Here is a 13,703-nt window from a genome sequence, read left to right on the forward strand (position 1 = left end):
CGTGCAGCTCAGCCCAGGAAGCCAAATGTCTGTGGTGCTTGCGCTCCTTCCTTCAGGCCCCAGACAAGCACAGAACACACACAGGCCAATCCTTTCCCCAAGAGGACACCTGTCACCTGTGAGCACGAGTGCCCTACGATCTCCACTGCCCTCCTCCCCTAACACCTGCCTCTGTCCCCAGCTCCCACCCAGAGGGGCGCCTTGTTTCCCAGCCCCTGGTCACCGCTCCGGCCCTCCCCTTCCTCCTCTCCTCTGGGGTTTAGAGCGCAGCCACCAGGCACGATGAACCAGGGCACCATGGCATAGGGCACGAGAGAGTTTTCTTAGCCCTGGCATAATAAAAAGAAAACCCAAACACTTTTCTTTCTTTTAATACCTAAGAGTAAAAAATAGAAAAAATCCCAAACCCAACAACCCAAACAATCCATTTGAAAGTTGCTGCCATGCCTGGTCTCAGGTCCCCTTTCCAGGGCTGTTCTGCAGGAGCAGCACCCGCTGGGCCCTGGGTCCTGGGGAGGCCCTGGGGCAGCCGGAAACCATCCGGCCTTTATCCCATACAACCAGGACCCAGCGTTTCAGAAAGGCCACCAGGACTGTTTTTTAAAAAATGTGGTTGCAACCACGAGGAAGTTTTCCCTTGAGGCTGAGCTGAAGGTTATTTCTTGTGGAGAAACTTCATTTTGTTGCCTAAAAAAAAGAAAATGAGAACATGTCACCAGGCAGACAAAAGTGACATCCTACCCTTTTCAACCCGGACATGGTGGGGGTGACTGCGGCCTCCCAGGCCACCTCTGGAGCCTCTCCTCACGCAACCTCCCCAACGCAAAGGGATCTTGCTCAGACGTGGGCAGTTTTGAAAGGAAGCGTGTCAGAGCTGTAGAGGAGTGTTTGCTCCTGAAACGGTGACACAGGGAGCACTGAATGTAACATGTCCCTGAGGAGCCACATGAGGAGAAAACCCCCAGCAGCACGGGCGGGTAGGAGGGCCTCCCCAGGAAACCAGCCGTCCCGCGGAAGGCACGGTATTGGCCCACTTGCACCTCCCCCTGGGCGCCTCATCACCCTCGATTAAACCGAAGCCCTAATTCTTTTGGTTTTTGTTTTTTAATTTTTATTTATTTTTTTAAGTAATCTCTACACCTGGGCGCCTGGGTGGCTCAGTTGGTTAAGCGACTGCCTTCGGCTCAGGTCATGGGCCTGGAGTCCCGGGATCGAGTCCCGCATCGGGCTCCCTGCTCAGCGGGGAGTCTGCTTCTCCCTCTGACCCTCCCCCCTCTCGTGTTCTCTCTCTCTCTCATTCTCTCTCTCTCAAATAAATAAAATCTTTAAAAAAAAAAAAAGTAATCTCTACACCTAACATGGGGCTTGAACTCACAACCCCTGAGATCAAGAGTGGCGCGTTCCATGGACCGAGCCAGCTTGGCGCCCCAACGTCCTCATAATTCTTACATTTCCACTAATTTGTTTTTTTTTTTTAAAGATTTTATTTATTTATTTATTTGAGAGAGCGAGAATGAGAGAGAGAGAGAGAGAGAGAGAGAGCGCACATGAGAGGGGGGGAGGGTCAGAGGGAGAAGCAGACCCCCCGCTGAGCAGGGAGCCCGATGCGGGACTCGATCCCGGGACTCCAGGATCATGACCTGAGCCGAAGGCAGTCGCTTAACCAACTGAGCCACCCAGGCGCCCCATTTCCACTAATTTGGAGGCTGCTCCAGGTCTTCACTACCAGACACCCTTCTTCGGTTCCCCTCATGCTTCCTAAGTTCAATTGCCCAGAAGACTGAAGAGGGTGGGAGAGAAGAGAGAGGAATACAGCAGGACGGCCCGGGGGCCGGTGAGGCAGGGAGGGGTGCTTTGTTGCCCTTGTCTATCCTCTGGGGCCGGATCAGAACAGGAGCCTACAAGGCCGCAGTGCAGCGAGCATTATTGGGCACCTGCCCCAGTGGAGGGAACCGAACGAGACTCGAGACCCAGGGGAACCAGAGGCTGGTGATGGGGACCGAGACCGCCGGGCCTTACCGAGTCCCTTCAGGAACTTATTGACGCCGCTGTGTTCTCCACTGGGGAGTGTTTCTAGGTACTCTTGGGCTCGGACCTCAAACAGACCTGTCAGCAAGAGAAATCCCAGCCATTTTAGTTCCTTCTCTCTCTCTCCTTAACATATCCATTTCCTTACTGCCATAAAAAAGAAACCTTGCTTCTGAGACGAGCTGCTCCTATAAACATGCTCTGAATCATAAGGTTTATAAGGGTTTTTATTGCCCTTATAATTGCCCGACCTTGTGCAATAACTATCTTCGGGAGGCTGTAAAGCTAGATCATACATGAAATCCTATTTTTATTCAACAAACACCTTCCAAGTGTCTATACTGTGCCAGGCACGTGGTTTCAAAGATGAACCAGACCGCCCTGGCTTTCAGACTCCTGTAGTCTCCCCTTTCCTCATATTCTCCCCTAAGAGGAATGCCGGCCAAGTGGTTTAGCTTCCAGGGAATCTGTCTGCCATCTGTCGGCTCAGGAAGGCCAGACAGGGCACCGCAAAGGTGCCTTCGCCTCTAGCCTCAAGGTGTGAGCTTCAGGCATTGTCTTCCTCTCACTGATCTTCCCTGGACAGAGGACGCCTCCCATGCCACTTTTAAGCTTTTGTGTCTCGACCTTTCTATCAAATAGTGATCTGTAAGCAGATGATCTGGTTAGCAGAGCTTCTATTTCAAGGAATCCTGTCGTCAGGAGTGTGACTCCGACACTAATCAATTTCCTTGTGTCTCTTCAGATACCATTCATCAGAATACCTGATGTGTGGCCATTCTGTCTCTACTTTGCAAAGAGCCCCAGGCACGTGGGGCTTTGGTTCCTTCACCCAGGCTGGGCCATCACAGCACCAGAGGACACGGAGGCCTGGGGCCAGAGGCTGTTCCAGGGCCCTCGCTGCCCTCCGTCTTCACTGGACCGGCTTCTCCGTGGTGTCTCTCCCCCACCCAGGTCTAATTCCCGCCAGTGACTGTCTTTGCCAACATTGCTAGCTTTCCGATTCCCAAAAGGACTTACTGTGATGCAAGAAAGAGAGGGGAGTGATTTGATCCTCCCTCACATGCTCCCCCTCCTAAGCCCCGGAAGTGTGATGGAACCCAGCCAGAGGGGACAGGGAAAGGGAGGAGAGAGAGTGCAGGAGGCCAGGCTCCATGGTGAGATGACCCACAAGCTCCCCAAGTTGGGGAGTCTCTGCTGTCCTCCCTCCGGTGCTGCGGCCGATCGGGCTGAATGTGAGGAGGCGCTCACACAAAGTGGGGGGCACGGCCAGCCTCTTTCCCCCTGTCCCCCCCCAGCCGGCTCCTGCCTGCTGGTGCCACACCTCGGGGGACTGGGAGGGAAGAAGGGCAGAAGGAAGGAGAGGCCTGAAGAAGAGGAGAGGAGGGGCCGGCGAGAGACAGGAAAGCATGTTCTGGAGAGTTTCATCAAGTGGGAAAGATGGAACCCAAGGAGAACCTGCCGCCCGAACCTGGAACGTGGTTCTGGGAGAGGCTGTGAGCGGGGACGAGATGGCCAGAGCAGACAGGCCGACTCTGGGGCAGTGTGACCAGCTCCGAGGCGCCAAGACGGAGCGTCCCCGGAGGAGGCCACGCTGTCCCTCCCACCCGTGCCCTGGCCCCACGACCTTCCTCCCCACTCCTCTGCCTCTGCCGGCCTGGGCGTCTCTAGCTGCCTCGGCCCCCGGCACGGAAGGTGCCCCCTAACCTCTGGCATCCTGCCGGCGCAGCTCCCGCTCCTGGATGAAGCCCCGAAAGGTCTGGGTCTCCATGAAAACCTCCAGGAAGCGGCGGAGGCTCTTGGAGGAGACGGCTTTGCGGAAGGCCTCTCGTTGCAGGGTCCTCTCCTCGCGCTCGCCCGCCGTCAGGAACAGGGAGTAGTGGCCCACGATCTCCACGAAGAAGCGGACGAAGGCTTCGGACACCACCTCGTTCAAGGGGCTGGACTGGGGGCCTGAGCAAAGTGGGGACGGGGCCGGCACCAGTGAGGGCGGGGGCAGAGCCCGAAACAGCCCCGCGGGCGCAAGTAAGGACTAGAGCCGATCATCATTCTCCGAGACCAAGGTTACCCGGAGGGACGAAGTCATTTCTTTCTCCCCTTTAATTGGGTATTTTAGGGCCAAACTGGGGGAGGTGGGAAAAATTTTCTCACAATTCATTGTTAGCATGAGATCCAGATCAAGGGGTTACACACCCAGTTTCTCTCTTTGCACGCCCCTCTGGCCACTTTTCCTACTTAACTCAATGCCACGTGGAAGGGCTGGTCACCTGCCCACTCGCTGCCCGATTCTAATGATGGAAGAGGGAGATGGAGGTGGCTGAGCTCTTACCGTGCTTGCAGTCTGGGGGCCCTTCATCCTGGTCACTAGCCAGGTCATTCCTCTGCTCCAGAATGTGCTCCAGGGCCACCTGAAGCTTCCTGGGGAGGATGGAATCCTCGTCATCCATCTGTAAAGCAGAGACAGCAGGTGGGCCGGTGCCCCAGTGTCTCTGGGGATGAGAGCGGCATCCTGGGCCGCAGGTGACACTGGATACACTGCAGGGCAATCCCGGCACAGTTTTTGGATTAGTGGAAGAAACATGATTTATTTTTTCATTTTTTTTTTTTTAAAGATTTTATTTATACATTTGACAGACAGAGAGAGCAAGCACAAATAGGGTGAGTGGCAGAGGGAGAGGGAGAAGCAGGCTCCCCACTGAGCTGGGAGCCCGATGCGGGGCTCAATCCCAGGACCTGGGATCATGACCTGAGCCAAAGGCAGAGGCTCAACCGACTGAGCCACCCAGGTGCCCCAAGAAACATGATTTAGAGATAGAGATCTGAGGTTTGAATCTTGATTCCACGTTTTTTTTTTTTTTAAGTTTTATTTATTTAATTAACCTCTACACCCCACCGGGAGCTCAAACTCCCAACCCTGAGATTAAGAATTGCATGCTTTTCCAACTGAGCCAGCCAGGTGCTCCTCTTGATTCCACTTTTTACAAGCGATATGAGCCTCAGTTTCCCCACTTGTAAAATGGGGGTACCAATCAATATCTACTTCATTGTGAAGATTAAATGGGCTATAGAAGACATGGATGAAAGAATTTGAAAAAGATATAAAGAAATGGAAAGGTATTCTGTATTCACAGATTGGAAAAATCAATATTGTTAACAGTGTCCATTTTACCCAAAGCCATCTATAGATTCAGTGCAATCCCTACCAAGACTGCAATGGCATTTTTTATAGAAATAGAAAAAACAATCCTAAAATTCACATGGAACCACAAAAGACACTGAATAGCCAAAGCAATCCTGAGAAAAAAGAACAAAGCTGGAGGCATCACAATTCCTGATTTCAAGCTTTATTAACAAAGCTGTAGTAATCAAAGCAGTCTGGTAGTGGCATGAAAACAGACACACAGACCAATGAATGGAACAGAATCAAGAGCCCAGAAATCAACCCGTGCATATATGGTCAACTAATATTTGACAAAGGAGCTAAGAATTCAATGGGGGAGGGGCGCCTGGGTGGCTCAGTTGGTTAAGCGACTGCCTTCGGCTCAGGTCATGATCCCGGAGTCCTGGAATCGAGTCCCGCATCGGGTTCCCTGCTCAGCAGGGAGTCTGCTTCTCCCTCTGATCCTTCCCCCTCTCATGCTCTCTCTCTCTATCTCATTCTCTCTCTCAAATAAATAAATAAAATCTTTAAAAAAAAAAAAGAATTCAATGGGGGAAATGATGGCCTTTTCAATAAATGGTGCCAGGAAATTCATGCAAAGGTATGACATTGGACCCCTATCTTACACCACTCACAAAAATTAACATGAAATGGATTAAAGACTTAAAGATTAGACCTGAAATTAAAACTACTAGAAATAAATAGGGAAAAAGCTCCTTGACATTGGTCTTGGCAATGCTTTTTGGATATGACACCAAAAGCTACAAGCAACAAGAGCAAAAATAAGCAAGGACTACATCACACTAAAAAGCTTCCGTACAGTGAAAAAAATGAACAGTAATAGTTGTACACTTACGCACTGCTGGTGGGAATGTGAATTAGTGCAGCTGCTATGGAAAACAGTATGGAGGTTCATCTACCATATGATTCAGTAATTCCACTTCTGGGTATATGTCTGAAGGAAATGAAGTCACCAGCTTTCCTTTTTTTGTTTTTTAGAGAAAGAGCATGAGCGTGAGCGGGGGGGAAGGGCAGAGGGAGAGGGAGAGAATCTTAAGCAGGCTCCATGCCAGGCTCGGAGCCTGACGTGGGGCTTGATCTCACAACCCTGAGATCAGGACCTGAGCCGAAATCAAGAGTTGGACACCTAACCGACTGAGCCACCCCTGAAATCACTATCTTGAAGAGATATCTGCACCCCCCTGCTCATTGCAGCACTATTCACAAAGGCCAAGACATATAAACAACCTAAGTGTTCATTCACGGGTGAACGAATAAAGAAAATAAGATTTTGTGTGTGTGTGTGTGTGTGTGTGTGTGTATGTACATACACACAATGGAATGTATATACACGTATAATGGAATATTAGTCAGTTATAAAAAAGAAGGAAATCCTGCCTTTTATGACAACATGGATGGACCCTGAGGGCATTATGCTTAGTGAAATGAGTCAGAGAAATACAAATGCTGTATGTTCTCACTTATATGTGAAATCTAAAAAAAGCTGGATTCACAGAATTAGAGTAGAATGGTGGTTGCCAGGAGCTAGGAGGTGGGGGAAATGGGTAAGTGTGGTCAAAGTGTGCAAACTTCAGGTTATAAGATAAATGGGTTCTGGGAATCTAACGCACAGCATGGTGACTATAGTTAACAATACTCTATTGTATACTTGAAAGTTGTTAAAAGAGTAGGTCTCAAATGCTATCAGCACACACACAAAAAAGGTAATTAATTATCTGAGGGGATAGAAGTCCCTCAACTAATCTTATTGTGATAATCATTTCACAGTATATCATCATGTTGTACATCGTAAACTCATATATATTATATGTCAGTAATATTTCAATAAAGCTGGGTGGAAAAATTTTAAATGCAGTACAATTACTTTGTAAAAGTGCTTGGCACCTAGTGGATTGTCAACAAATGTCCCCCACTGCCCCCACCCCATAGGATGGCTAGTGTTAAGCAGGGACTCTGGTCAGGGCAGATGACCAGTGTGATCATGGACTTCGGAGCAGGAGGGCCCTGGGGAAGGGCAAGTAGACAGAAGTAATGATTCAAAAGAGAACAAAACATTAACATGACAGAACTTTTCAGCAGTATGGCAACTCCAAGTTTAAAAGCAATCCATGGGAATGCCTGGAAAACCTTTCTGTAATGAATTTTTCCAAGCTCTGTTAGGACTTAGCCCTCTTTGGCAAGTGATAACGAGAAAATAAATGTGTAGGGGCGCCTGGGTGGTTCAGTCTTTAAGTGTCTGCCTTCGGTTCAGGTCATGATCCCGGGGTCCTGGGATCGAGCCCCGCACTGGCCTCCCTGCTCTGCGGGAAGCCTGCTTCTCCCTCTCCCGCTCCCCCTGCTTGTGTTCCCTCTCTTGCTATGTCTCTGTCAAATAAATAAATAAAATCTTAAAAAAAAAAAAAAAGAAAAGAAATGTGTAGGGCGCCTGGGTGGCTCAGCTGGTTAAGCATCTGCCTTTGGCTCAGGTCATGGTCCCGGGGTCCTGCTGGGCGGGGTGTCTGCTTCTCCCTCTGCCCCTTCCTCTTGCTTGCTTGCACACATGAACCTGCTCTCTCTCTCTCTCTCTCATGTTCTCTCTCACTCTCTCTCTCTCTCAAATAATAAAGATTTTACTTATTTGACAGAGAGAGACATAGCAAGAGAGGGAACACAAGCAGGGGGAGTGGGAGAGGGAGAAGCAGGCTTCCCACCGAGCAGGGAGCCCCATGCGGGGCTCAATCCCAGGACCCTGGGATCATGACCTGAGCCAAAGGCAGACGCTTAACGACTGAGCCACCCAGGAGTCCGACCTTTCAACTTTTTTTAGAGGCGCGCGCGCGCACACACACACACATGCTGACCCTAAAACAACACAGATTTGAACTGTGCAGGGCCAGTTATAGGCAGATTTTTTTTCAATAAGTCCACTACAGTCCTATAAGTGTATTTTCTCTTCCTTATGATTTTCTTTTCTCCAGCTTAACTTATTGTAAGAATATGGCACATAATACCTATAACATACAAAATATGTGTTAATTGACTGTCAACAGTAATGCTTTTGACCAACAGTAGGGCTATTGGTAACTAAGTTGCTGGTGAGTCAAAAATTATGCACAGACTTTTAACTATGAAGGGGGTGGGCACCCCTAACCCCTGCGTTGTTTAAGGGCCAACTGTGTTTCTTTCTTTCTCTTTCTCCTTTTAATGAGAAAAAAAAGATCAGGACAATAATGTATATAATCTTGTGTCCTGATTTTTTCCACTTGATTTTATATTCTGAACTTTGCTAACAGTCATTTTTTGAAAACATTTAAAATTAAGACAAGTGTTTATAGTTATAACTTATACAAAGCTTCTAATTGTTAGAAAAGCATCTTGTGATGAAACACATGGGACGCAATGCTTTGCCAAACCTTTGCTCTTTGGCCCCTGCCTTCTCTCCTGTTCTCAGTCCAGGCCTGGCCGGGGATCGCCCAAGCCCACTGACCTGTTTTGCAATCCCAGGCCCACCAAAGAGCCTTTCCAGGCCTGGACAGCTGTGTTTCCAACAACGGAGAGGTGAAGACAGAGAAGCGGGTTGCTGCCTTTTTACTCACCTGTCTGAGGAACCGATTGTTGACGAGGTCGACCACAAGGACCTGCAAGATGAGGGAAAGGGACGATTCCTGTCACCAGAGCTTCTGGGATATAGTGATAGACTCTTAGCTTCCTCGTCCTTGGCATCCAGACAGGCAGCTGGGGTGGGGGTGGCGTGGCCCATTTGTGGTTTCCTGACGTTGCCACTCTAGCCACAAATGATGAAGGGGGGAGTAGGGGGTGGGGAAGGGCTTTCCAGAATTGCATGCTTTCAACACCGAAACCACAGGCTGGGACATGTGTATACCACAGACTGGACTCCCTGCCCTGTTCCGAGACTGACGCAGAGCCTCTGGGACAGACTTTTAGTGTGTGGGTTGGTGGGTGAAAGAGGCTGGAGGACCCCTCCTTGTTTCCATTCCATTCAAGTCTGCATTCCCCGCTCCCAGGGCTCTCTCTCCTCCCAGCTACCCACTTGGCCTTGTCATTTCTCTTAATGGGATAGGAGGAGAGAAATCCAGAAGAGTAGATCCAACTGGAGAATGAGTCAAGCTGCAGGTGCTGGGCTTTCATTAACCGAAGTTTTTAGGATAAGCACCTTCCCCTTCTCTCCTCAGAGTGGGGCTGAGACCCAGGGCCAGATGTAGGGGGAGGCAAGTGAGCTGCCTAGGGCACATGGTCAGGAAAATGCTGGGTGTCTGCCCGCATGACCCTGGCCAGCATGGGCCCACTGGCTGTGATGGAGGAAGAGCATGGGCCTGCATGGCCACCATGTTTTCACCAACAGCTGGAAACACAGGCATCCACATAATACATCCCAGAGACCCTGCCCAAGAGCTGAGGGGGCTCTCTTCTTCCTTCTCAAACACACGTATGGGGTCGAACTGAGCCATTTCGGGGATCACAGGGTACCCAGACAAATTCCTTGCGGTTCGAAACCTACACTCAAAGACCTGTGTGTGCTGGTGAATACTTCACGGGACTTCAGGCCTCTCTGGGCAATTAAAGGAGCCACATCTGGGGGCCTGGGATGAATTTCAGGGACAGGCGTTCCCCTGGGGGTTCAGAAGTGAGTGGTATCATCTAGGCCCCTCCAGTTTCCTCACTGACTGCTGGGAGCAATCAGTACAGGGGACAGAGATTATTTAGAGGCAGGGACTGGGGCTAAAGACCCACCGAAATGCCAGGGAGGACTTTCCCTACTTGGGGGCAAACCTGAAAACCCAGAAGTGCATCACTGAAAACATTTTGGTGGTTGTCTTTTTAACTGATGTGAAAAAGGACCTGTTTGCAGGAGCACAGCCTTGTCAGCTCTGTTATTAGTCATAATATAAATTCCAGCTCTCGTTAGTTCCTGTGTGCTTTCTTCCTCGGTGCCGGAGAGAGGGAGGAGGGAAGGACAGGGTGGGTGGCTACTTATGGATCAAGTGTTTTAGCATCTGGCAAAATTGTAGATCGCTGCCCTTCAGGCCAGTGGGTTCATTTAGAGAAAACCGAATTTGCCGTCACCAAGGGCCTACTGAGGCAGGCTGGGGGTTTGTATCTAATAGACCAAACTGCAGGGTCCCCCACCCCTCGACGTTGCACGCTTGCAGTGCCTCAGCCAGGACCTCCCCTCTGTCCTCTGGCCCCCCACAGGGAGGAAACAGGGACGTCCCCAGTGCTTACCTCTTCCAGTGGCAGCTCCCGGAGCAGCGGCAGCGAGCTGGTGAGCAGCCCGATGAGGAAGGGGGTTGGTGAGCACACGATGTCGATCATGGCGGGCGGCAGCACAGGGATGTAGGTGTGCTGCCAGGTGAAGGGGTAGATGACAGCCACCATGGCGTGGCAGCACTTGGACAGCGTGCTGCAGCAGAAGGGGGAGAAGGGGAGAAGGGGCAGATTCAGGGGCTCTGGACTGGGCCTGCTCAGGCTCACAGGGTGGGCAGCCTCCATGGAGGAGGCTGGAGAGAAACGCAGACACTCCATCCCAAGGGCGTGTTGGTCAGAAAAGGCGTCACGCACCTATTAGGCACACTGTGTAACAGTCTGAACACAGATTATACCAGGCACGTGGGGCCTGTGTGAGGCTTTGAGACACAGCTAGAAGGATGAATTTAATGCCTCAGATAAGTTTTGCTAGTGTGCCTTCACATGCGAGTTACATTCTCGTAAGGTCTTGACCAAATCATTCAATTCCACCCCTCTTCCCCAAACGCTTCCAAGTCAACGAAAGCCTCTTTCCTCATGGATGCTCACGAATTTCTCATATGGAAGATGCTTTTATATTCTAAACTAGCTTTCTCTTTGTTCTCTTCCACACATTCGCTCAGCCAAGCACGAATACCTAGGTGCAATCACGGGAAACAGGGTAACTCCTCTGGTATTCACGTGGTCAGCAGTCAGCTCCCAGGCTCTGTTGTGTAAACATGAAACTCGTGTACAGTTGCCCCTTACCCAGAATTCAAAACTTGAAAAAAAAAAAATAACACTGGGAGTCTCCCTTAAAGAATTGTGAGCATGGTACAGCCTTTATCGGCAAGCCCTGAGCTCCAGTGATCACTGTTCCCAGTGCTCTGTGCAGAGCCTGAGCTCATGAGTGGATGAATGGGGGGATTACCCGGGACTATCATCTAGAATATCAGCCCCACCGTGCTGCAGACAGGGATGCCCGGCAGCCTCCCACAGTGAGCAAGAGCCAACCTTCTCTTCTTCCCTGCAGTTTCTTCTTTCTTCACCAGCCTGCTGGTGAGCAGACCCTCTCTGCTCTCATTCTACTGTGCTGTTTCCAAAATGCCATGGGATTCGAAACTTCAGAAGCTTGTTAGAAATACATGTAATGTAAGAATAAAATAAAAGTGAGGGCCCATGGTTTCTCCCATGAACGTACTGCATCCTCCTCAGGGCACAGGCCCTGTAACCAGCGATTCCTTTGTCAGGCCACCTTCTGAATATTTGCCCTGGTTCTCAGCTGTGCTCTGTTAGGCATAGTTTAAGGAAGCTGAGTTCTCCCTAGATGAATGCTCCCTTACTGGATTCCCACTGATGTCAGGCACCTATGCAGGCATACTTTGGAGTTCTGTACCAGACCACCACAATCAAGCAAATGTCTCAAAAAAAGGCAGTCAAATGAATTTTTTTGTTTCCCAGTGCATATAAAAATTATGTTTATACTATACTGTATGCAAGTGTGCAATAGCATTATGTCTAAAAAAATAATATACGTAATTTAATTAAAAAGTAGTTTATGCTAAAAAAATGCTAACCATCATCTGAGCTTTCAGTGAGTCATAATCACCAGTCACAGATGACCATAACATAATAATAATGAAAAATATTGTGAGACATTACCAAAATGGGACACAGAGCCACAAAGTGAGCAAGTGCTGGTGGAAAAACAGAGCTGATGAACTTGCCTGACGCAGGGTTGCCACAAACCTTCAATTTTTTTTGTTAAGATTTTATTTTTTGACAGAGAGACAGCAAGAGAGGGAATACAAGCAGGAGGAGTGGGAAAGGGAGAAGCAGGCTTCCTGCCAAGCAGGGAGCCTGATGCGGGGCTTGATCCTCAAGACCCTGGGATCATGACCTGAGCCGAAGGCGGACGCTTAACGACTGGGCCACCCAGGCGCCCCAAACCTTCAATTTGTAAAAAAAACAAAAACAAAAAATGCAGTGTCTGCAAAGTGCAACAGACCGAGGTCTGCCTGCAACCTCACTCTCATAAAACTTTCCTGAGCCCGTTTTAATAGGATCACTTAGCTCTGGCTTCCTTAAGAAGAAAAGAGGTGAACTAAAAGATATTGGCTAGCAAGTGAAATAAGCCAGAGAGAAAAAGGCAAATACTGGACAATTCCACTTATACGTGAGGGACTTAGAACAGGCAAATTCATAGAGACCAGGGGCTGGGGGAGGGAGAATGGGGAGCTGTTGCCTAGCGCGGACAGACTTTCAGTTTGAGATGATGAAAATTCTGGAAATGGACAGTGCCAACGGTCGCAAACACTGTGAATGTCCTTAATGCTGCCACTGAACTGTGTACTTAAAAATGATTAAAATAGTAAACTTTATGTTATGTATATTTTATCACAATAAAAAAAAAGCCAAGAAAAAATTACTTACCTGCGAAAGGAATTCCTCTGAATCGGGTATCCCTGAACATCCTTAAAATATATACTAGCCCCCTTTCCCATCCCACCTGCATTTGGGGGCCCCTGAGCCAAACGAGAGTAATGTTGAATCCTGTTCATTTATCAGCATGACCCTCCTGACCTTCCTGTTTCCTGTCTTTGCAAATTATCTCTCTGAACACTCAGTGGAGTCCTGAAATGCTTCTTAGGAGCATGGCACCCACATGTCCCACTATTCGGTCCTGGTCTTTTCTTTCAAGTGATTACCCCCAAAACAAGAAAGATACTACCCCAAGATTTCATTATCATAATGCCCATAATATCTTCTTCATAAGAGGGAGGGATACAAGCTTCTTTATAATACCTTCCTTATACCTATTGAGTAATAGCGAGACAGAATAATTGTTAGGACTTACACCGAGAAGAACAGCAGTAATTCACCCGGCAGGTTGGTGACCTCAAAGAATTTTCTCTCAAAGCAGAGAAACATTTTTCCTCAGGCAACCCTTTCTCTCAGATATTCCGGAATGTAAATACTGTTGGTGAGTTGCTCACCCTTTGTGTTTAATTTCCTTGAGGATTGAATGTGTTGAATTTACTTTGTTCTAAAATTTTAAAATTTTAGGACCAACCCGTATCAGTGTGTGACCAGTCTGCAAAGTTGATCTGCTCACGTACTATAGTTGTGAGGACACGACTGAGAACACCAGGACGTTAAAATATAAACGTGGGTAGCTGGGTCTAGAGCGGGTTTCTTCAGACTACAGTTTGCAGCCCATCATTGGGTCCTGAAATAATTTTAGTGGGCTGTGATCAGTCTTAGAAACGAC

At 49.0% G+C, this 13,703-nt stretch overlaps 1 protein-coding gene across 1 annotated transcript in view; it reads right to left on the reverse strand.

Annotated features, from left to right (window-relative positions):
* Positions 1–406: 406 nt before the first annotated feature.
* Positions 407–13,703, reverse strand: part of DENND2A (DENN domain containing 2A) — a 72,249-nt gene continuing 58,952 nt past the window's right edge. The window contains exons 14-19 of the mRNA XM_028106179.2: positions 10,433–10,610; positions 8,785–8,826; positions 4,358–4,475; positions 3,736–3,981; positions 2,020–2,106; positions 407–687 (exon numbers count right to left, since the gene is read on the reverse strand). Coding sequence (XP_027961980.1) covers positions 656–687; positions 2,020–2,106; positions 3,736–3,981; positions 4,358–4,475; positions 8,785–8,826; positions 10,433–10,610 — 703 coding nt within the window. The 3' untranslated portion in view covers positions 407–655. The remainder of the gene's footprint in view (positions 688–2,019; positions 2,107–3,735; positions 3,982–4,357; positions 4,476–8,784; positions 8,827–10,432; positions 10,611–13,703) is intronic.

This window comes from Eumetopias jubatus, unplaced genomic scaffold, assembly GCF_037043125.1.
Source record: "Eumetopias jubatus isolate StellerSeaLion01/CBP00866 unplaced genomic scaffold, mEumJub1_p1.0 scaffold_14, whole genome shotgun sequence".
Taxonomy (NCBI): domain Eukaryota; kingdom Metazoa; phylum Chordata; class Mammalia; order Carnivora; family Otariidae; genus Eumetopias; species Eumetopias jubatus.